At 40.9% G+C, this 23,462-nt stretch overlaps 1 protein-coding gene across 3 annotated transcripts in view; it reads right to left on the bottom strand.

The window, feature by feature from the left end:
* Nucleotides 1-1,244: 1,244 nt before the first annotated feature.
* dock5 (dedicator of cytokinesis 5) overlaps nucleotides 1,245-23,462 on the bottom strand; it is a 29,824-nt gene continuing 7,606 nt past the window's right edge. The window contains exons 4-51 of one of the 3 annotated variants that reach the window (XM_035640410.2): nucleotides 23,358-23,413; nucleotides 22,993-23,089; nucleotides 22,699-22,847; nucleotides 22,420-22,555; nucleotides 22,155-22,312; nucleotides 20,228-20,309; nucleotides 19,603-19,732; nucleotides 18,850-18,922; nucleotides 17,555-17,697; nucleotides 17,267-17,392; nucleotides 17,022-17,146; nucleotides 16,227-16,325; nucleotides 15,918-15,990; nucleotides 15,692-15,795; nucleotides 15,268-15,448; nucleotides 14,882-14,979; nucleotides 14,671-14,760; nucleotides 13,352-13,452; nucleotides 13,072-13,206; nucleotides 12,868-12,979; nucleotides 12,444-12,514; nucleotides 12,174-12,280; nucleotides 11,861-11,997; nucleotides 10,623-10,718; nucleotides 10,340-10,438; nucleotides 9,845-10,015; nucleotides 9,635-9,735; nucleotides 9,493-9,551; nucleotides 9,090-9,244; nucleotides 8,867-8,952; nucleotides 8,325-8,481; nucleotides 8,194-8,234; nucleotides 8,029-8,119; nucleotides 7,735-7,854; nucleotides 7,389-7,478; nucleotides 6,765-6,869; nucleotides 6,361-6,502; nucleotides 5,916-5,997; nucleotides 5,727-5,811; nucleotides 5,468-5,554; nucleotides 5,178-5,354; nucleotides 4,563-4,646; nucleotides 4,342-4,479; nucleotides 3,938-4,110; nucleotides 3,607-3,745; nucleotides 3,246-3,405; nucleotides 2,950-3,068; nucleotides 1,245-2,822 (exon numbers count right to left, since the gene is read on the bottom strand). In XM_035640410.2, the coding sequence (XP_035496303.1) occupies nucleotides 2,721-2,822; nucleotides 2,950-3,068; nucleotides 3,246-3,405; nucleotides 3,607-3,745; nucleotides 3,938-4,110; nucleotides 4,342-4,479; nucleotides 4,563-4,646; nucleotides 5,178-5,354; nucleotides 5,468-5,554; nucleotides 5,727-5,811; nucleotides 5,916-5,997; nucleotides 6,361-6,502; nucleotides 6,765-6,869; nucleotides 7,389-7,478; nucleotides 7,735-7,854; nucleotides 8,029-8,119; nucleotides 8,194-8,234; nucleotides 8,325-8,481; nucleotides 8,867-8,952; nucleotides 9,090-9,244; nucleotides 9,493-9,551; nucleotides 9,635-9,735; nucleotides 9,845-10,015; nucleotides 10,340-10,438; nucleotides 10,623-10,718; nucleotides 11,861-11,997; nucleotides 12,174-12,280; nucleotides 12,444-12,514; nucleotides 12,868-12,979; nucleotides 13,072-13,206; nucleotides 13,352-13,452; nucleotides 14,671-14,760; nucleotides 14,882-14,979; nucleotides 15,268-15,448; nucleotides 15,692-15,795; nucleotides 15,918-15,990; nucleotides 16,227-16,325; nucleotides 17,022-17,146; nucleotides 17,267-17,392; nucleotides 17,555-17,697; nucleotides 18,850-18,922; nucleotides 19,603-19,732; nucleotides 20,228-20,309; nucleotides 22,155-22,312; nucleotides 22,420-22,555; nucleotides 22,699-22,847; nucleotides 22,993-23,089; nucleotides 23,358-23,413 (5,442 nt within the window). In that variant the 3' untranslated portion in view covers nucleotides 1,245-2,720. The remainder of the gene's footprint in view (nucleotides 2,823-2,949; nucleotides 3,069-3,245; nucleotides 3,406-3,606; nucleotides 3,746-3,937; nucleotides 4,111-4,341; nucleotides 4,480-4,562; nucleotides 4,647-5,177; nucleotides 5,355-5,467; nucleotides 5,555-5,726; nucleotides 5,812-5,915; nucleotides 5,998-6,360; nucleotides 6,503-6,764; nucleotides 6,870-7,388; nucleotides 7,479-7,734; nucleotides 7,855-8,028; nucleotides 8,120-8,193; nucleotides 8,235-8,324; nucleotides 8,482-8,866; nucleotides 8,953-9,089; nucleotides 9,245-9,492; nucleotides 9,552-9,634; nucleotides 9,736-9,844; nucleotides 10,016-10,339; nucleotides 10,439-10,622; nucleotides 10,719-11,860; nucleotides 11,998-12,173; nucleotides 12,281-12,443; nucleotides 12,515-12,867; nucleotides 12,980-13,071; nucleotides 13,207-13,351; nucleotides 13,453-14,670; nucleotides 14,761-14,881; nucleotides 14,980-15,267; nucleotides 15,449-15,691; nucleotides 15,796-15,917; nucleotides 15,991-16,226; nucleotides 16,326-17,021; nucleotides 17,147-17,266; nucleotides 17,393-17,554; nucleotides 17,698-18,849; nucleotides 18,923-19,602; nucleotides 19,733-20,227; nucleotides 20,310-22,154; nucleotides 22,313-22,419; nucleotides 22,556-22,698; nucleotides 22,848-22,992; nucleotides 23,090-23,357; nucleotides 23,414-23,462) is intronic. The other 2 variants (XM_035640411.2, XM_035640412.2) reach the window with 2 other exon arrangements.

Below are 23,462 nucleotides of genomic sequence, written 5' to 3'. Positions count from 1 at the left end.
TTAGGGAGTTCAGTCTAGAGGTTTGCAACATAGGGGTCAGGCTGAGAAAGTGAGAAAGGATAAAGAACAATATTTTATTAAAACAAATTTGTGTTGTTTTCAATTTTTGTCTATTTTATTTATTTGCTCATTTTCATTTTTCTCAGTAAAATATTGGTTAATTTGACCCCTTTGGTTTTTTTAAAAAGCGGTTTAAATGAAACCATCTGCAAAGCTCGGAGAAAATATCTTGATGAAATAATTCAAAGACATCTGTGATGTAATAACGAGCACCAAGTCAACGGTACGTTTTCATAAGGATTGACAAGCCTAAAAGCTTTTGAACCACTGGTTTAATCTTAAACAGTGTGCCGTCGTATCATAATTCATGTTTTATGTCGAAGCTTTATCTGAAAAGTAGCTGTCAGATAAATGTAGTGGAGGAAAAAGTATAGTATTTCCAACAGAATTTTAGTGGGGTAGCATAGGTATATAAAAACTGCACTTAATTATATGAAAGTTAGCATCCATCTGTTGGGGAAAAAAACTGCTTTCCATTGAGTGGTGATGCAAACTGTGTGAGGTGACAATTTACACATAAAGTAGATGTGTCATTGGCTTAATGTTGGTTAAGAGGAGGCTGGAAATGTGAATGAAAGGAAGGAAGCTGTTGTGATTGAGGGCCTCAGATTGTGTAAAACATGAAGTTGTAAACATGTCTACAGTATGGAGATTGTTTCCATGGAGATGTTCCTAAAGCATCCAGCTGAAACTGGCAGTTGCAATGCTGCTCTCAATGCACGGTTGAGCATCACATTCAAATAGTCATTGCTCCTGAGACGTGCAGGGAGAGCGATATCCCATCTGACAGGAAGGAACAGGCCATTAACAATCCAGATTAGCAGGACCAGCACCCATCAAACAACTCCTATAAACATCTCATAAACTCCTCCCAGCAGACAGCCAACACAGATAATGAGGCTTTAGCTTGTGCATCAGCGTCAGCTGGAGAGGCCTCTTTTCATCCATCTAATTGTATGTGAAAAACATAAATCAGCAGTTTCATGGCAGGTTGTTAGATGTTTTGAGTTTGAAAGTGTCATTTTTCGTGTCATCAGCAGCATCCAAACAACTGGCTATCTGAGCGGCGAGTTTCCAGTAAGGGCACACAGAGTAGAGTCTCCCTGTTTACACTATGTTGACAGGATCATACTTCTAAAATAATCCATGACACCAAAAAATTAAAGAAAACACAGGAGACACAGGTCTTTCAACACGTCTTTATTTTTGTTCAGTCAACAACAGTTTGTTCAGGTACAAAAACTGTTAATCACTTGTATGACAATTAAAAATCTAAAAATAAAGCTATAATATTGACAACTTTATTATGAATTCAATGCGATCATTTTCAAAACATGCATAGATTTGGCACATAAGCTTTTGAAAAAGTTTTAACAGTGCACATGAGAGCAGTTTGCTGAAATTAGACCCAAATCACTCAGCATACAAAAAAAACATCTCTGTACACACCAAGTGTGCGAAACAATGGAATCATTAAATTTCAATGAATAACAATAATTAAAAAAATTAACTGCTGAAAATTTTTTTACCAACTCCTGAAATATAGAACTACAGTGAACTTCAAGGACACTTATTCTTACAGCGTTTAATGTTCGCGCTTAGAGGACCCATTCAAAATTTTGAGAAATGAACTTCTCTAGTTCCTTGTCCAGAGTTTTGTGTGTAGATCGATCCGTTTAATGTTTGTGAAGAGACTACGCAGCTAAAGGTGATAGCCTGTAAACGTAGCTTAGCAAAAAAAATGGAAACAGGGAAGTAGCCCCTCTCTGTCCACAGGTAGGAAAATTTGTCTATCACCTAACAAACTAGCTAACCAGGTTATCTGTTTCCCCTCATTTCCTATGCTGTGCTAAGCTAGCCTGCTGCTAACTACGGGCAAGAAAGCAAATAAAGGTATTTCCCAAAATGGCGAACAATACCTTTAAGGAGAAATGCACTTCCACTGAACATCAACATCAATGTGATGCAGTTGGGAAGCACCAGTTACAGTATTCAGGTCAACATAAACATCAAAACATAATCTGTACCACATTCAATAATTCCATCCAGTGTTTCTGAAACCTTGTGTTTTGATCATAATATGACTCAACACCATCATTAAACACAAAACAACTACATTTGCAAATATTAGTTATGTTCTGTGCATTGTATTTCCCTGCTCTTGATCAAGTTTGACGTGTCTAATGCAGCATTATCCTGTTCAAATATGGAATGCCAATGAACAGCAAGGGGGGGGGGCTCATAAAGTCATCCAGTGTCACTCCAACACATAAAAACTAAGTATTACATTGCTTGGTTTCTCCTTTTCCCTACGAGTGATGAAAACACCATGGCAACTTTTCTTCAAGAATAAAAGCATATAATCTCTGATTCATTATCTCTTAAAAAGCAGACTGGATCCCAGGCTGGAGTCCATACATATCCTTCGTTCAGCTTAAAAACTAAAATGCTAAACCACGAGGACAAATGGCCGCTCTGAATTACCGACTTGCATCAGAAATAACTTTTATTCTGATGAAAATCCTGCATGCCATGTAGATGGTCCTGCCTCTGTGCACTACTGTGGCATTTCCACAGTGCCACAAGTGAAACTCCACCTTCACCATAGCCAAATCACAGGATTGTGGAAACTTTTACGCTTTAAGGCGTCGGTGTTGCTTTTACTGGGGGGTGTGCTCATACGACGGGAACATTGACTTCCGCGTTTTCGGAGGTGGCGGAGGAGGCTTGCTCTCGATCTTCACTGGCAGGGGAGGAGTGAACTGGGAAAGGAGAGAAGAGAGTTCAAGTTAGGACTTCAAGTGAAAATAAAAAACTGAATATTTTCACGTTCATCCGCCATTAAATATGCATTAGTGTGGGGGTGCTATTTTCGGCAAGCAGATGTACCTCTGAAGAGAACCTAGGGTTGTCAATCTCATGTGGGTGTTTCTTCGGAGGCATGGGTGGGGGGGTCCCTGGGGTGTCAATGATATTGGCATCATTGTCACTGAGAAGCGATGAATAACCTACCACAGCAGAGAGGAAACAAAAGCTTTTCAGACTGCATGCACCTGTGAATTTGTGAGTGTGTGTGTGTGTGTGCGTGTGTGTGTGTATTTAGATGTCATTTTTTTCTGTGTGTGAGGCATATTTTTGAAGAAAATGAAATGATGACATGCAGAGTGTTGTTTATTGTTACGTACTGGAGCTGCGTAGTGTGTGCGGTGTGTGTGGAGAGGCTGGTAGTGGGCTCAGAGGGTTGGAGAGGCTGAGCTGGGACAAGCCACCCTGGAACAGCGAGAGTGTAAGACGTCTGTCTCCTAATTGTAAACTCTTGGGCCTCTGCTGCTTCTCTGGAGGCGTCTGGAATTAAAGTGGAAAGCAAATATATACATCCATGCTGATCCCGATTCACAACTGAATAACAGAAACGTGATATAAGGATGAAATCTAGATTTGCAGACAGCTTATACATTCACCTTAGTGAAAGCATAGTATATTTTAGATAGTGATGAAAATAGCGTAACATTTATATAAAAATAGCTTGTGCACATAAGTTTATACCTCTTCAGTGTCTGTCTGTCTCTCCAATAAAACCTGGGATTTGCTCACACTCCACTCTTTCCTGTTCTTCCTAGCAATCCTGTTGTCCTCCTCCATAACAGACGCCCTGCGATCGCTGGGACGGGACAACAAGGAACTGCTTGTGAATAACGAGAGGTGGACATAAGAGATGCATGGTCAGAAAGACAGACGGCGCTTCTGATTTGAGCAGACAAAAATAAGCGTTTGAAGTAAGCTGTCTCATAGTGAAAGCAACACAGGAACACAAGTTGAAAAACCAGACAGGGGGAAAGGTAGACAAAAGAAGGAAGAAGAGGATGCAGGCACTGACTCTTGGGAGGAAATGCAGGATGGTCCATCTGAGGATGCGGAGCCGCTGGAGAGGCCTGAGGAAGCAGTGGAATGGGTTGAGACAGTGGACATGCGGCGCAGGGTGGAGGAGAGGATGTAGGGCATCACCACTGAGCCCACGCGGCTCTTCTTCTTCTCAGTGAGAGAGCAGGGCTGGGACACACAAATGGGATTAAGCATCATCTGAGAATCTTGGCAGAGGAGGAGAACAATGACAGGCCAAACACAGGTTGCATTGGGAAGGCTTGAGGAAGATTTATAGTCATGGGCTAATATAATGTACACTCTGCTTTGAATGAGAAGCATTTGATCGGAAGGCAAGAGGGCCAATATCTTAAGTTGGCACCCTTTTACATTAAATTGAGTTTGGGGTTGGCAACACACCAAGGTAATGACGCCATATTGCTTCTCCACTTTTTCCCGGAGGTCTTGGAAGCAAGTAACCAGTCGGTTGTGTAAGGGCTTCAGCTGCTCTGTCGTCTTCTCCCCATGGATGTGAATCCCATCTGCCAAGAGTGGAATCTGGAGGGGAGGTGTTAGGTGTTATAAAACACTTTCTGCTTTGAGGCCAAGGTCAATGACAATGATGGTGGATGGTGGTTTACCTGCAGAGCGATGAGGTGTTTAAGGACCTCAATGCGCTCGTGGTCCTCTGGATGCTCTTGGATGTAGGAGTCTGTGAAGAACGCCTACAGGGAAGGTAAACATTTTTTCTTTAAACACACTTGCTTGGAAAATAGGGCGGCAAACAACCAATGAACAGGGTTTCACAGCATGACAAAGAAAACACAGTGGTTACCTTATGAGGACAACTCTGTAGCTCATAACAAGCCTGAGGCCAGGTAGTCAAGGAAGTAAAAAGGTATCTCGAAATGTACGTTAACGTTTGCAGTTTTATGAATCAGCTTTTATGGAAGTAGTTTGTCAATGTTTGATGGCAGTTTATGGTTTTCAAAATCAATTACTTAAAACAACTGTGCACAAAACCTGAACCTGATCCAGCAAACAGCAAAACCCCAAAAAATACAGTGCATCTGCAGGCAGTGGGACAGTGACAGATTTGTTGGGGGGGTTGATGACTATGATGGTTGTAATTATGTCTCTGAATGTTGCATAAAAAGTGAAACAGAGGTAAAACCTTAATCCCAAAAAGACGACCGGGTTAAATAAGGGTGCACACATGGACAAAGAAATATTCTTATCAAAGAAATAAGTCAGACCTTCTCATAGTTGGAGAAGCCGCCCATGACTGCTGGGTCAACAATGCCGCTGAGCATCATTGACAGTGGGTTGATGGACAGTGAGCGATCGCAGGCTTGCTGTTGCACCAGGTTACTCAGCTTTTCATTGGCCATCTCCATTGTTTCTACTGCGTTCTCCAGAGGACTAATCTCCTCCTGAGCATCAGGAGAGATACATGACGAATGATGTGAATTAGAGGAATGTTAAAAGGGAAATAAACTATGTAAACAGAATCAAACAAAGTCTGAGCATCAAGTGTGCTTCTTACCACTGAGACAGATTTGACTTCAAACCATTTGAGAATCCCTGGGAAGTGATAGGCGGTAATGTAAGTTGTTCTCTCAATCCACATGGTCTGTAGGGTAGAATATCAATAAAATAATAAAGGCTGACATTTGAATGTCTTTATTAAACTTCAGATAAAAGTATGCGCAAACACACGGTTGTTTATGCTCTTTTAAAAAAATGTATTCATGTGCTTCAACATATGAGCTCAGTGTTTAAAAGTAAATTTAAAAAGTGCTCACCGCGAATTCATTGTCTGGGTCCTTTTCACCTTTCCTGAAAGGCCTGGAATACTTGAACTGGTCCACTTCATTGGTCCTGTAATAGCTGCAAGAGAACGCGGGAAGAACATCATTGAGTCAGGGGTTTGACCAGAGACGTAGAAATCCCAGCATATTCATGAGAAAATAAATGAGTGTTCTGTTACACACTTTAATATCTGCTCTGGAACCCCCTTGTCTTTAAACTGCTGTGGAACGGTGAGAACAGGCTTGACGGTAAAGCACTGGATGTCTGTGAATTTCAACTAAGTATAAAAACAGGAACAGTGTGGAGGAGCAGATCAAGACAAGATGAACTAAATCGGACTTAAAATCTGTTATTGTAAAAAAAAAGCCATGATAGCAGCTTAATACAGTCATGTAGGCTACTGTACACTTGGGCAAAAAATGCTTTGAGTTTAATGCTAATGTCAGCTTGCTCACAAAGACAATGCGAACATATTAATGTTAAGCATGTGTACTGTTTATCATTTTCACCAACTTGGTGTAGCGTATTAGCATGCTAATTAGCAAACATAATTGCCATCCCTCGAGCAACGTCGCTTAAAATCTTGGATATTAAAAAGCTCTTGTGTAGCTTATTATTTAAGGATACGCTGTCCAGGGGAGTTGCTGATGTTGTCTCCGGGGGGCGCGGTGCTGGTCATCCGGACTGCGCTCGGGAACTGAGAGAGCAGCTTTAAGCTAAAGTCTTCGAGCCACTCGTACTCTTTGCCTCGGTAGATGAACATCTTGTTCTGCAGCAAAATATTTCCGTTTGTGACACAGTAAATGAGACTCGTTAAAATGCCAGAATTATGATTGAGCTTATTTCCCTGTATGACTGTATTCCTGCTGACATTCTCTCGTGTCATCAAAAAAGCCAATAACCTTCATCTGCATTACTGCACATTGTCATGAGGAATGCTTCAAAAAGCCGGCTCACAGCTGACGCACAGGCATATGGGGGTTTGTCTAATTCTCTGTTTATTGAAATACAGTAGGTAATCACTTTCTTACCCGGAGGAAGGAAGGGAATCCAAGGCCATAATATCCCACAGCAAAGTACTCTGGCTGTGGCCGCATCGCATGCATGATATTTTCATAGAACTTGGCTTGTTTTTTCTGAGAGAGAGAGAGAGAGAGAGCAAAGAAGATGGGAAGGAAGCATTTCAGCGGATATACAGTTTGTTGTTGTTAGCCTGCCACTAATTACAAAATGGCATTTTCATAATAAATCAATACCAACAGCAAAAAACAAGGTTACTTTTTTATAATGTTAAGAAAGATTATTGGAGCACATTTATCGCAAATTACTTAAAATGAAATTCTGCCTAATACATTCGAACTTCACAGCATAAGCTGACAATATCGGGGCTAGTAATTAGCTGGAGAATACAGGCAAACACACTCTTATCTCTTCTCACCTTCCTTGAGTTGTTCTTTCAACCAACTTCACCAAAGTCTTGCACACTATTACTCATGCGACTAATTTCAATAGGGTTAACGAGGCACCGACAACAAAGTCCTTTCCATTGAAGTTCTTATCATGTCAGTTCATAAATCTGAATGTGTTTTAATGTTTCAGGAGTGACAGGTCTTTTTGAATGTGGGGCTGAATTTGCTATGTGTGCATCCTCTTACCAGAAGTTGGCTGAGCTCCATGAAGTCAAACATGTGGATCTCATGCATCTTGGCCAGCTGCTTGCCCAGCTCAATGGCCTTCTCCCACATCTGACAAGACATGTGCATTGCTAAGTTAAAAGGGGACATTAAATATAAATATAAAAACAAAAAGCTCGAGAAAAAGTTAAACTTTGCCACTTGGCAGCAAGTGACGAGATCAGGAGTCAGTGTGAGCTTCAGTAACTTCCTCTGGAGTGTCAGTGTTAACTCACAGGGCAGGCTTCAGACATTTTTGGGGGTAATTTAAAAAAATATATATCTGAGCCTTTGACAGCAGCTCACAGACAGGGCAGTGACTACTTACCTTACCTTTGTCCAGGTAACATATGATCTCTTGGAAGAGCCTCTCTTTCAGCTCCTGCTGGGTCCACACATGCTCCCCATCTCGAGGTATAAGATGAGGTGCACAGGCTTTGTCAGACCACTGAGGAAGCACATTCAGAAACTAAGAAATCAACACTCAGCTGAACATTTAGAAGCATGGTGAGATTAGCCCAGATAAAACAGAATTTCCCGGCTTGGGATAAAGTAACTATCTATCTATCTATCTATCTATCTAAAACAACACAAAAAAAAGATTGTGATGTGTCAGAGAGACCTCCAGTAATTCAGCATGTAGTAGCAGAGTGTAGGATGCCTCCGTGTAGTTCTCGCAGTCCAGGTGCAGATCTCGCAGCTTGTACAAGTACCTGGTTACAAGAGTGCATCAGTTAGATACAGTTTGATGGAGAAACCACACACTCTGTGTCTCTGTCTCACTCACCGGATGTAAATGTCCTCCCTCTTCTTCTCCTTGTAGAAGTTCTGCAGCAAAACACAAGGTACCTGCTTAATGTACATGTACAAATTGCGCAATGTACAAACAATTTTGGTAAATACAAGCACAGAGCATACCAGCACATTGACAGTGCAGCTCATTCGGTGCTCCGGACTTTCATCATGTGTGATGGTGCGGTATGCAAGGAGATTCTCCAGCAGGCTGCTTAGCAGCAGAGCCAGCTCCTCTCCTGACTGTGACAGGTATCTGTGGCGTCTGCAGTGCTCCAGTAACCTGCACATACAAACAAATGTCCTTCACAGACTACTCTTGCATGGGCTATTTCTGATTCATCAGTTCCCCATAGCCTGCCTTTCTTTCTGATGAACACACTAAAACGTGTTTCTTTGCAGATGACTGCGAACGTACATTCAGTCCTCAGGAGTTTTCTATTGATTAGAGGTTGGTTGCAATTCTAACAGACCAACTTGTCCTTCTGGCTCCTTGTGGACAAAAACACAATCAGAAAAGCCTTCTTTGTATTTTATAAGCAATCCTGTGTGAATTTCATATTACACGGGATTGAAGGATTTTTGTTTTTTGCTCAGTGTGTTGTACTATTTAAACAACTCTCAGAATAAAAGAAAGATTTTCTGCTTGATCTGTTCGTCTGCCTTACGTTTTCTCCAGTAGCACTTTGTACTGCTCATCCCCTTGACCTCCTTCTACCTCTTGATCCAGTTTTGTTATCAGTTCATTTTCAAACTGCAAAGACAAGAAGGTAATTTTAAAACAAAAACAAAAAAAACCACACATACACACAAAGTCCTATTTAGCCAGGAGCGGCTTCAGTCAAATCAAAACAGATAACACAGTGTTGAACTTCTGAGGTAGCTTTTTACCATTTCAAATGTCCGTCCTGGGTTGAAGTTGTGCTCACACTGCATCATATCAAAGAAGATGGGGATAGTAGCTTTCCTCAGTTCGGGCTCAGGCACCAGTGTGACCTCCAGAATGGGCCCGACCATGGCTGGGATGAACCTCATTTTGTGGGGGCCTGAGGGACAACAAAACATTATCACAGAAATATCATAGTATGATTTGAGAATGCAATAAGCTGCATCTTTGTCATTCAACAAACAGAGGTCATATCTAATAATGTAGTAAACAAAACAAAAATACACTGTGGAACTGGACAATAAAAATATTGTCTTGTTATTCCACTTGCATAACTGACATGTACAAAAAAAAAATTCCAAACTCTGTGATTATACTGGCATTATCAGATGGTGCAAAAATACTCACCAAGATTGTACCACATATCTCTGATCTTAAATCCAACTATTTTCCTCATGTCTCCATATCTGTGACACATCAAATAAAAGAGCTGTTCATTTAAGTTTTTAGCATTTAAAACATATTTTAGATGAACTGTAGATTTTCTTACTTGTTCAGTATCTTATTTCGTTTCTCCTGAGAGAAGGATTCCAGCTGCAGTGTCTTGTGGGTGAGGAATGCCACAGTCAAATGAAAGTAGTTATTCCAAAGCTGGGAGGGGGGGGTTTAAATATTAATGCCATAATTACCGTCTCATAACACAGACTTCTGATTTTTCTGTTGAATAAAAAATGTAACCTCTATTGAGGGCGAGACACACCTGTAGTTCAAAATGTGCCTGGTCCAAGAAATACATGTTGAGGACGTCCGAGTACTCGTCGATGGCCCTCAGGAAGACCTGCATTTGCACCAGGTTCATGATCATCCAGTCAGCGGGGAAGATGTTTCCCATGAGGTCTTTAAACATGATGAATGTCTCCATGAGAAAATCCTGAGGACAGAGTAGAAGCTTTACTGCAAGTGTACGCTCACTGTTGCTTTAAAGAAATGCAATAATATCTGAATGATGAGTTCTTACCAAACTAAGGAAATCTACAGCAGTGCTGCGACATGTCAGACACACATAATGCTCCCACAGCTTATTAATGGAAGCCTAAGAGACATCCTCATCCTGTCGTTCCAATCGATTGCATGAAATGTCTATAATCACTATTCTCTTAAGGAGCAGTAAGTGACATGGGTGGTTTAATACCTGTTATTGATGAGCTCTATCAGGGAAAGATGTAGGCTACAGGAGGGAAACAGGGACACTTACAATGATATCCTGTCTCGTTTTGAAGGTGCTGATGTAGTGGGCGTAATGCATGTCATCCATTTGCTTCAGGATAGCCGTCATGCAGGCAAGATAGTGACCCTGCCAAAGAGAGGTCTGCTATTACTCAAATGGTTTCACAGAAAAAAATATCCCTTAAAAACCCACGTTCTTTGTTGTATTTGAGTCATTGTCACTGATTTCCGTATCATTAATATTAAAATAAATGCTGAGGCTGCAGCTGTCAAGGGCATATTTCAGCTGTAACATCACACGTGTGTCTTACAATGAGCGGCGAGCTTCTGTCCATGCTGATGACAGTGCGATTAACCCTGCGAAGAAGCCGCTCCATTATCAGCTGAACGTGCCCTCTGGTTGGACCCTGCAAAGACAGAAACAGCCTCAGGTACCGTTTCTGACAGAAACACAGTGGCACAGACATGCAATACAGTGCTGTCACTGTACAGTGCGGCCCAATTCAGCCAAATTACAAAAACCCTTATTTACGTCTTTATTTTTAGAGCTGGCTTTATTTGCCAAGGTCACTACTTACAATAAAGGTGAATTTATTTTGTGATGCTCATAGCCCTGAAAGAATATATATTTGAAAATGAAGAAGCTGCACTTCTGTCAACTTTTTCTTAGATAAAAGAAGAAAGAGCTGGCACAATAAAACTCATAGAAAAGTATTACATTATTATTAAATTGATTATTTAAAATGCAACCAACATCATGCCAACACCCTGAAATATGTCAAATTTGGACTTTGCCCGTCATAAATTACAGTTAACTAAATATCTTTGGGTTTTGACTGGTGGTCAGACAATATGTATTATAGGTAAAATTATTATCTATATATTTTCTGGGGTTTTAAGAAACAATTAAAGTAGAAAATGAATCAACAGGTTAACTGATGATGATGAATAAAACCAAATAAATGAGAAATTATTTCAGTGACAGCTAAGGGTTATCAAAAGTAAATTGGACATCCCCTCAAGAAAATTCCAAAATTCCATTGGCCTCCATTGTATCGGGTTGATGAGACAGACCTGGGCACATTAAACAAGAAATATCTGAATGAATAGATATGAATTTTAAACCACTCATCTGAGTCTAGGTCACAGTGACAATATGCTTAGCAGAGTAGCCCAGATGTTTCTTCCCTTAGCTACATCTTCCAGCTCCTTCAGGGAGAACCCAAGATGCTCCAGGACCAGATGGGATATATAATGGGGATGAGGGTGCTCTCTAGGTCTGCCCCAGAAATTCCCTCCAGCTGGACGTGCCCTGAAAACCTCTAAGGAGAGGCCTGAATCACCTCAACTGGCTCCTTTCACTACACACAGCAGCCGTTTCTACAGTCTTTATCCTATCTATAATGATGATTCCTGCCATCTTGCACAGGAAACTCATTTTGGCAGCTCATACCAACGATCTCAATGTAATTTTTTTCTGTAATTTGGGTGTAATAACCCTTTAAACTTATTATCTCTAAGTGTCTGAAGGTGAATTTGGACTCCTCACCACGTCCTTGCGGTCCAGGTTGTCCAACACTGTGCTGAGCAGTTGGACGCAGGCCTCATAGTCTGGTTTACTTGAGTGGTCGTCCAGCTGCCCACTCAGCTGGTCAGTAACAAGTGGCAGAAGCACATCTCGACAATCTGTGGCAACAGAGCAGAGAGAAAAAAAACAGAGCTTGTTGGATCGAACATCACATTTTCTGTTAATGGAGCTGACCTGACAAACGTGTATGTAGGTGTAATGTGGAACAAAGCTTTGTTCCCCTCATCTTGTGTGAAATGTCATTATGTGGTTTTTGAGCCTCGAGGACTCCTACCTGGCTGCCTGAAAAGGTCACTCTCCACCATTTTACACATGCAGCCCAGCTTCTGACGTACAAGCTGAGAGTCGGGAATACTCTCGATGAACTTCGCTAGGAGAACACTGAAAAGAAAATGAAAGAAAAGAACCAAGAGAGCAGCTGTGACGTTTTCAATGTTATTCACATTTTTCATCCAGCAGTTGCTGCAGTTTGCTTTAAAGTGAAGATAATCATTTGCACTAAGGCAGGCAATTATCATTTCCTTCTGTGCCTGTGGAGAGTTACCTGAGCTCCACGGGATCAAACACAGTCTGGATGTCATTAATGATGCTGGGGAGGTATTTCAATATTGCCCCCTGAAAAAGCAAAGAATCAGGTCTCATTAATCTGGAGCATGAGTTTTTATTCTCTTGTAAACAATCTTTCCCAATTTTTTTTCCCACAACTTACTGAGACTGCCGCACTCATTTTGCTGTTCATTTGTGAAACTTTTCAATAATTTGTCCATAAAACAGTGTAACAGCCTTTCACAGCTTGAGTAATGAAGATCATGAAATTTATACGCAACACAGAAAGATGATGAGACTGAAAATTAAAGCAACATCTTCATAGAGGTGGACTGGATTGCAATTAAGTTTCACTTTCAAGATTTCAAGATTAAAATTGGTGATTTTCGAAACATTAGCTATTCAGTTCTTATTCCGTTTACCTTTATCTTCACTCCCTCATCAAGCGGCCTGTCCATGAGAGTGTTGAAAGACAAGAAAAGGGTGCGGATGGAGTTGAAGAAAGCATCCCCATCTTCACTGTTCCCATAGAATCTGACAATCAACACCAGGATTTTTATCAAAAGAAGCCATCCTTAGAATATGAGAGTGCAAAGAGGATTCTTGTTTTGAAGCGTCTTTGATACCTGAGATAGAGGTCCCGGGACTGTACAATAAACCTGAAGAGGTATTTTAGAGCTTTGAGTGCTACGTAGAGCTTCTCTGTCAGGATGGGCTCCTCGGCGTGGCCCACGTAGTAGTTGAGCACCCCCGTTAGCTTCCTGAAAAAAGTGAATGAGTCAGACATCAAGGTCTTCTGCTAATTTAGTTGTGGGTGGAGAAAAAGACCAAACGGAGAACTAAAAATAAACAGCATGAAGGGGCGTAAGCCACCGAAGGTGGAAAATAAACGGAACGGAGACTCACATGTAAGCCAAAGTGGCACTGAAGTGCTTGTTGATGTAGGTTTCCAGGACTGGGTTGAAGTGCTGGAATTTGATGTCGCCAATAAGTGTGATTATAAATACCTGGTTATAAATAGGAGGAAACAAAATAAGGAAACATTATACATTATACATTATACAGCACCGCATATTAATGGTTCCAGACATTTTATTACATGTATTTTGGATACTAATCATGGTAAAATTACAGTACCTTCACACCAATGAGGGATTCACAAGAAATCATGCATGTATGTAAGACTTATAGTCCACTCTGTTTACACAGTATCAAAGCTGTAGTATCACATAGAGGCCATGGTCATTCCAAAGAAGCAAGTTCTTTGACTTTTGCCATGGCAATTAACATCCAAATCAGTATTTGAATGCTGCATTTTTGTAATATTATTATTATTATTATTAGTAGTAGTAGTAGCAATAGTAGTGAATTACCACAAAACACCAATAGCCCATCAAACAAGCTATAGCAATTCAACATTATTCATTATGTGTAATATACATTCAGTTTTTATTAGTTATTCTCAGACAAGGACATTTTTAATCTTATTGATAGTTTTGTGTGGCTCAGTTCACACCTAACGTAACCAGCACTGACATTAAGGCAGTGACTCATGACCATGTGACAGGTTTACAAGTATAACCGCACAAGCAAGATGTTAAAAAAAATGTCTAGACAAATGACCCCAGAGAATCAAAAGAACAGTGGCAAATCACAAATTTACAAGTGTGGCAAATCAACTGAAACCTGCAAGTGAGCTGCCTTGCACCTTCAAAAATGCTGCAAGCTCACTAAGTATAACGTTGAAGACTCAAAAATAGTATTTGGGTATAAATGCAAAAGTGGTTATAGTTGTTCTGAATGGCCATGATCAAAGGAGGAGAGAGGGAGGAGGTTCCTGAAGCTGTCATCTGACGAGCAGTTCTGAGTATAGTAGGGTCTTAAAAGTGTTTGATGTGAAGCAGTCATAGGAAATTCACTGTATTGCATTGGTAAGCACCGATTGCTATCTTTCATAAAAAATGCATCTTGACCAAGTATCAATCAACTTCTGCATTTCACAAGTATGCAGCAAAATGTAGAGAAAGTCTGAAAAATAGATATTTTGGATATATTGAAGCAGAATTCACTTTCCGGCATCAGTGGCCCTTTAGATTCATGTTTTGACCCCTTATGAGGTTTCCCCCAGGTTGTCAACCATTGCTACTGTATGTTTAGTGCCATCCGGTAATAACACATGACAAGGTTTACCACCCAATAACACTATGGCTTTCCCAAAAACTAACCAAGGCATTGAAGACCAGGGTATCATAGGTGTCCTTTTCTGAGGTCTCCATCATTATGTTGAACAGCGCATCAAGAGTGTCCTGGAGAAACTGTACATAAAACAGAGACCTGTCACATAACACTCTCATTAAAGAGGATATCATACAACATCCATAAAATCTAGCACAATATCACATTCTGCAGCATAGTGCAGCCACAGTGGGAACTCACTTTCACAATCTCCCCTCCCTCGACCTCCATCAGTCTCTGAAGAATCTGGTCCAGAGCTTCAGGGTTCGACCTCCAGTTTAACAGGCCAAGAAGATCCACTGGAAAAACAATAACACATCAGAATTGTGGTAGCAACGCTGCCCCTGTTACAACATCACTAAGGGTAATTCTGTTAAATGCCTGAAATTTCAATATAAACCTAATCAGATCTGCATCAACCAACCATCCATACATCAGCAAAATATTAGCATCACAGATGAGCTTAAATAATTTAAAGGCAATCCAAGGGGAGGAAACAATGATGGCAGAGCACCTCTATCCACTGCTGTACAATCAGTTTAATTTCTTAAAAACTGTCACAGGACTTCTTTTAATTATCGCAGTACCGTTCTGGGTGAGTTTAGTGGAGCAGGTGAGTGTTGCAATCTGGAAGCTGTCTTTAGTCACAGGAATCACTCCTGAATGGTGGAACTGCTTCCCCGTTTGCTTCTCCTTCTCCTCCACTTCGCCCCAGGTCGCCGGCAGGTTAAGATAAACCTTTGCATCCTCAGCTTTTTTCACATCAACCTAAGAAATTCATAAATGAGGGGATCAATCAAACACATTGATTGATGGAGATCTAATGCCATATTTATTGACTGTGGAGGGATTCATGCATAATCTATCTACTGACTGTCAGCGACTCAAGACAGATTTTTTTGGTTTAATTAGATAAAGGCTATAAACCATCTCCTGCTAATTTTAAACATTAGGACAATGAGTTAAATTCCATACAAGATAAAAATGCAAGAACATTATCTGCAACAGCACCTTATAGACGATGAGTTCATGCCTGCCATCTTTCAGTGTGGTCCCATCTCCTCTCATGAGCCGGACGAAGGCCATTCCAAAGGGCTTCTCCGATTTGTCTCTAGCTGAAAGATGCACAGGAGCATAAGACAGGAGCACAGCCACCAACAGCCACTCTAGCTGTATTTAACATGGTGACCGGTTTACATGTGGGCGTTTGCCATACAAATAAGGCACAGTCACTCACAGTCCTGGGAAGACCTGTGTCGAAACATCACCCTGAGGTGACAGCGGCACACATCTTCAATGGGAATTGTCACCTTGCAGGAGAAGGTAGAAAAGTTAGGGGAATAAAGGTTAATACTAGATTATAAATGGAAGAAATGTTAATGGGTTGGAGATTTGTATGAGTAGCACATTCTAAGCCGGTATCTTTCCTAGAAGATTATTTCATTATATCGAGCCACAGTAATTCCATTTAAAGAACTAATTAAAAAACATATGATATCACATTTGGGGCACTGATTGCACATGTGGGTCCTTGACATGAGCTTACCTTCACAGTTTCATTCCAGCAAGGCTGCTTCACCTGGTAGTAGATGACGGACTTGTACTCTGTGATGCCATCATAGCCGGCCCCAGGAAATATGGCTTTCTACAGAAATTGAAGGACAGAGATAAGATGACAGAATAGGAGCAATATCAATTCACTCTTTGAGGCATTTGCAATCAAAACAAGTACCAACGTCACAGTAGAACAAGACAATGCTCCAATAGTCATATGAGTCATATAACATTTAAGAATAAGAGTCTACAGCACTGTGAGGATGTACTGAGCTACTTACTAACAGCATTATAACATGCTTACAACGAAAAAGCTAACGTGCAGATTTTAACCGGATATAATGTTTACAATTATCACAATTAGTGCATGTTAGTATGCTATTATTTGCTGATGAGCACCAAACACAAAGAACAACAGAGGTTGATGGGAATGTCATGTGTTTGGCAGAGATATGGTCAGGCACCAAAGTATTGGACAAATTGATAGTTTGATCTGATAAATGTGCGAGATGAAATGTCAAAAGATCTTCACAGTTATAATTCATTTACTGGGGCACTTTTCTCTGCACTAAAAATTTGTGAGGATTTTAATTTCAAACAACAAATTTTTACCTCATGGTAGAGCCAAAAGAAAAGTCAGGGGATCACTTAAGTGGATTTATCCTCTGAAGACATACAGTATTTAGAGCAAAATCATAGCAATCACTATAAGCAGATGCTAGCATGGTTAGTCACATAAGAAATAATACAAAAGGTTGCATTTGTTACATGCACTGGTCTATTTTACCTCCATGGGATTGCCTTCATCATCATGCACAGTCAGTATGACCTCTACGTTTTTAGGGGTCTTCTTTTTGCCCCGGTCAAACTCTCCCTGCAGCAGGGTTATGTAAATGTCGTTCCTCACGTTTCCTGGCAAAGAACAACAGATGATTAGATGGATATGCTGGCAATTTGTGAGCAATACTCACAGCCTTGTAAGCATGTCAAATGAACATGACCATGGCTAATCCAGAGCAGACTTTAATCCACCTGGGAGGATGATTTCTGGAAAGCCCATTTTCCTGACGATAGCCGTGCTGCGGTCCACAAAGTGGGGGTAGTCCTTCCTGACCTGGGCAAGATCCCCTGGGAGGAGCTTCAGGGTTACAAACAGTCCTGCCAGGAAACATGTAAGGAAACTCAATGAGGTAGACGCTGTGAGCATAAACCCTATAGACCCCTAACACATCATATATTTTCCTCAAAACAAAAAGGTCAATTTAGAGTGACCTTCCATAATCACAGGGGGGGACACTGTCGCTGAGCACTTCATTTTACCCTGGCCTTTATGATTGACCTCCCGCGTGGCAATGACTTTGTTGAAGACAGCAGTGAGCGGCTCGTTCTCTCCTATGACTCGAGATGGAATGAGCGGTGACATGATGAGCTGCCTCTGACGGATGTAGGTTTCCATAGCTATCCTGAGTGAGAAGCGTCGGGAGAATAACAACAATCAGATGCCAGCATCTCTGACAGGTGACAAACAAATGGACAGAGGAGCTGCAAAAAAGGCAATGTCAGGCTTTCTGGATCTCTTGACAAGTTGCACTATTTTCCTTCCCCACACCCTAGTGACTACAACAGAACGGAGTAACACAGTGTACTACTACTAAACTGAGGTTTATAAAGTACATGATTGCCTGTGTGTGTATTTTAATACAAGTCAATTAGCAGGTCAAATTAATTAAAGAGTAATGTCAACCTCGCTGCTTTGGCACAACTGTTGAATGAAAATGACTGTGTTCCAGATGTATGATTACAAGTATCCTGAATTGATTCGGGGGGTATCGATTCATCTTGGTGAACAACAGAATTACATACATTACAGAATTATTTTTGAGTGAAACATCATTGTTGTAATCTTTCAATCTCAGTAATCACATAGTGTCATAACAAGTCAGAAGCATGTTAAAGGCACTGAGGCTATGCTGGGATCTAAATGCTAATGTATCAATGCTTACATTATGATTATGTTATAAAGGTACGATATTTACCATGTTCACCATCTCAGTTCAGCATGTTAGCATGCAAAGCAACTACTGTCACCGACTGAAGAGCAGAAAAGACTGGACAGTAATCATTCAGACACTTCTGAAGGCTGATGAATATCCTATCCTACAAAATTGTGTTTTTTTTGTCTTCACCTCTTCAAGAAGACAGTGAACTGTGACAGTGAGAAAAGAGAAATAAAGGATAAACCTTGGTAAAATTTGGTTTAGGTGACAGGAATCAGTCAAGATATTTTTGGGGCTCTTCCATCAAGGATCTCTGTATTGTGCATTACCACCCTCATCCCCCCACTGTGCAGGTGCTATGGGAACATGGTCTTGAAGCCTGTCTTTGAGAAGAGCTAAGACTCTACGTTGTAGTTTTTTATATTTGCCCTTGAAATGTGTATTTCAAAAATAGTGAATTGCATCCTTGAAAAAGTTTGTGACGGAACGCAGTAAGCAAACACAACGCAAGCCCTGTTCCAAATGCTTTCCAATATCTTTGCTGAATTATGTTACATTACAAAAACAAGGCTGAGTCTGTTAAGAGTAGAAGACGTGTGACAACATCAAAAGACTCACTGCTGGAAGGGGATGAAATGCTGTTTGTCCTCGTCGTCTGTTTTGCCATGGGCAACATCTGTAATGTCCATCACTGCAATCAAAAAAAAATTAGTAGCATCAAAGTACGGCCGCAGACTCAAGGTTAAACTAATTTCCCAGAGGAAGTTATTTAGTCATTGCCAAAACAACAGTAAAATGTGAATTCCCAAGATTTAAGAAAAGTTAATCAAGACTGGAAATTGCTCCAATTCCTACTTTTGAAATAGTTGCTAAGCCAAGTGTTGGATCTCACTCACCTGTTGCCTGGCACGGTGGACAGCCAGCACAGTAAAACAGATTGAGGGTTCTTGATCTCCAGTTTACAAATGCCTCTGAGTTGTTCATTCCGCACAGCTTTTTTCCTTTTTTTAAATTGTTCTGGCTAAGAATAATTTGACTTCAGAGTTTAACATTCTTTGTGACTCTGGTTTCAGTCCATTTGCTCGAAAAACTAGAGGAAACTCATTTCTCATAAAATCCACATCATCTGGCCAAAAAAAAAGACCATTGCTAAACCAATTTCCACTGACTCTGTCTGCCAAGGCAGAGTGGAAGCATTATCTGGGGCAGAAAGAAGGTGTTCCAATTCCATTCAGCACATGGATCCTTCATTTTTATACCCCAACACAACTATAAATTTGACTGCACCACCAGAAAAAGGACTGGCATATTTTGTTGAGCTGACTTTTGCATTACTTAAACAAATACTGGGACATTGGAGAAGCTGCTTACCGGCCACACCAAACGGTCTCCTCAGTCCGCCGGTGTGTTTCTTGCCCTCTTTCAGCTCCATGCTGCCCACTCGGATGATCTGACACACCAGGAACAGTCGCTGCCTCATTAAGTCGCTGCTGCTTAGGTCCTGGATGCAAGGACATACACAAAGATAATTTATTATGTGATGTTGAATGATAAGATGGGCACAAAAGGCAGTGGACTGTGTGTATCGCTACCCTGTCACTATGTGTATTCACAGGGCTGTAGCTGGATGCTTTTTCAAGTCAAAGGTGTCAAGAGTGCTTTGAGGAATCTAATACAGCCATAAAATGTCAGCTCTCTGCCTTGATTAATGTGGTTTTGTAACATTCTGAACCACTAATTCCCAGAGGCAGAAACAATGACACGTTTACGGGGAACAAATGCCTGTGTCATCAACATAAACGGGAGTATTATAATTCAGGCAAATGTATTCAAATTTTCAAAGATGTGCCGTGAATGTGTGCCATTCACTGGAACTTTTCGTAAATTAGCAGCAATCCAGAAGCAAAATGTCTTCTTTGTTACAGATTTCAGGCAGGTTTGGATTGTTTCAATCCAGAGCAGAGGGAATACAGTCAGCGGGTTGGGATTCAGTTACCGTGAATAGCGCTGGCAGGTTGTTGAGTTTTTCAATTTCTTTAGGCATCCCCATACTGTCCCATCGCACCAGGAAGTTCTCACTGCATGAATTCAAATAAGAATCACGGTTAGAGATCACATTATCTGAGGCATCAGGAGAAACAGAAATAGAAAAAAATAAAAGTAACTGTGAAAATTGCGTGGTTTTAGCAGTTTTATCAGATACAAATCCAATATGTCAAGAAAATTATGAAAAGATTGCATATTTGGAAAAGCAATAATATGAGTCTATTGATACCTATAGACATTGTTCATACAAGATAGATCTTGCCAAATACACAGGTGATATTTGCAGGATACTCCTGACCCGCCAGTAGGAGGCCAGGGGTCAACTGCAGAACAACAGCGTAACAGCAGCCTCGCAACTAGTGGGGATAAAGTTTTCAGGTTTTACACCATTAAAGCTGGAGTGTGAGACATATAATTAAACGTCTGCAGCATTCAAGCCCTGTTGATGAGGCCTATCAGGTGCCAGGTAAATCTCTCTGTGTTTCACAGTGTACCAGAGTTTCAAATCTGGCCCACTGATAGAGAACCAGCAATGATTGGCTTTTGAGATCTGAAGAGGGGTGTAGCCTTAGCAAAGGTGACAGAGTAGGCAACAGCAACTAGGAGCATGGCAAAAAGACCTACAAATTCCACTAGATGCTCCAGATTTAAAATGAACTTCAGGTCTGTTCAGTGGAAGGAACACAGTCTAAAAACGAAACCAATCAATGGAGAGGACAAACATGGATTATCACTGATTGGAGAGCACTGTTGGTGTAATTGCTCTCACTGCCAAAAGGGAGAGAAGTTCTGCCAAGCAGGTTGAAAATGTTTATAAAATAATCTGTAATTAATGTGACTTTTTGTAATATTTTAGTGGTTTGCTTAATGAATTGAGCAACCTTCCAGGTTCAAGTATTCATTGAATTAAGTGCCGAAGCTGCTACATCAGGGCTGTGCAGGGTGCAGCCCAACAGCACCTGCTTTGTTGGGCTACTTCCTTATCAGTGCCGGGCTTTGTTTATCTACCTGACAACACAACACATGGCTAATTCAGGCTGTAAATCGTAATAAGTTAACATTTTTAAGATTTATGGTTAGCAATAGCTAACAATGGGTGCTGCAACTTTACCTTCCCACTGTATGCGTTAGAATGATCTAGCTATAGCCAATATATATAGCCAGTCGAGTGCTGAGCAGTGTGTGTAAACCTCACTCCCTGACACCTTAAGAGATGTGCTAGCGACAGACGCTAGCGCCCATGGGTTTAGCCTCATTGCTAGAGCGTCCATCTCCCATTCCAGAGACATGCTAGCGACAGACGCTGTGATGTCATGTAATCAGGGCAAACAGACAAGCTGTGGCCATGGAGACAAAAGTGAAACACAAAAACAGCACATCATACTTGAACCTCCAGCCATTATTATTATTATTATTATTATTATTCCCTCCCATAGTATAGCTAATTATTATTCTTAACTTTGTATTTTAAACCATATTGAGTGATTTTAGTAATCGTGGTAAAAGTGTTTTTAAATAGTTTGAACCTTATTTTTAAATTTTCTGGTAAATGAGGTATCAGGTATAAGGAGGTATAAGGTTCAACAGGGTCAACATCAGTTACCTTCATATTGAGATATATTTTGTTAAGAGGAGTTGTGTTTTTCATTGTATCATGCTGGAATAAACACTACTTTTCATAACTTTTTCTTTAACATTTTCTGCTTACTGGGTTAATTTTGTGTCCTGCAACTCTTCAGGGAGTTCAGTTTTTAGACTAATGTAACAAAACCTACAATAACCTAACATGCTGGTTGCAAATAGAAAAACTTATACAAAATCTAATGAACCAAAATAACAAACTGATTGTGGAATGAAGAGAAAAGTGAGGAGCTAACCTGATGAACTCAGACTGGTCAGGGTCGTACAGAGACATGAGCAGCTCTGCATCCTCTCCAATGTTACATACAAAGTTCTTCAGGTTCATGAGTAGACTGTAGGTGTGCACTGTACTGAATAGGGTCTGACGCTGCCTTTCCAGGTTTTGTAGTCGCGTCTGCATGAAAACAAGGTCGCAAGCAGTGCAAGGACATAGATATTAATTGAAATGGACAGGTGCAATGGAGTACAGCGAGTGATGGTAGCAACAAATCAGAATCCTGCCTTTTCTTCTTGTATTCTGTCATCAACACTGCGGGATGCGGTCTCGTGTGCCCGGTACAGACTGACCGTACTGGTCCGGTCAGGATCCAGTGTGTTTCCTGCTATATCTCGCACCACCAGGTCCAACCCCAGAATCCTGAGCAGCACAGACAACCAGACAGCATCAAATGAGTTTGCAGAGACAATCTCAGAGTTATGACCCAAGCACATAAAACTTTACAATGGTTTTTATGTCAGCAGGCATTTCATTGCAGTACAAGGAGGCAGCAGGACTCATACCGGTTTCCATAATCAATCTTCGCTGTGACTTTCTTTTTCAGCTCTACAAGGTCATCCTTGGGCAGTGTTCCCGACACTATCTGAGATCGATATTCGATGAGGCTGTAGGCCATCTGCTGAACACTTCTGAACTGGGTTGTCTTGTTCGCCTGTCAGATAAACAGGAATATGCTTATAGCAATAACACCGTCAGAGGAATGAAACAAAAATAATGAGTAGAAGAGATGAGAATCAGGGAGGAGTACAGGACTGTGTGTACAAGAAACAGATACATGGGAAGTAATCTACACATACCACAAAGAGCGTGTGCCATATCTGTGCCCATTCCCTTAGAGTAGCCCCAAGCTCCTGGACCAGGGGTAAATCTGCTGGAATAATTATTTCCTGCTGGCTACCAGCCACAAGAGGAGAAGAATAAAATATTGGAAAAAGTAGCCCATCACTCACAGATCATTTCATATAACTTGGAAAGGTCCGAGTGCATTTCTATACATGATAAATAGTGGGATGGTTTCCGTACACAGCCAAGTAAAGCATTACTGAATCTTCACTTATGATAATTACGAGTGCACTGCTGTGTTATTCGTAACAAGGCAGGACAAATCAAAAGCAAAGTGGATTATCATCAGGATGATGTGTTTACTGATATGTGATCTCACCCTATTCCCTCAAATGTAGCCTCCTTCAAGTGGATGTAAGAAGCTGGGAAAATGCCCTAAGGGAAAAAAGAAGTAATATCAGAGAGAGAGAGAGAGAGGGAGAGA

Source organism: Scophthalmus maximus, chromosome 19 (genome assembly GCF_022379125.1).
Source record: "Scophthalmus maximus strain ysfricsl-2021 chromosome 19, ASM2237912v1, whole genome shotgun sequence".
In the NCBI taxonomy this organism is placed as follows: Eukaryota; Metazoa; Chordata; class Actinopteri; order Pleuronectiformes; family Scophthalmidae; genus Scophthalmus; species Scophthalmus maximus.
This window is presented reverse-complemented; position numbering and strand designations above follow the sequence as displayed.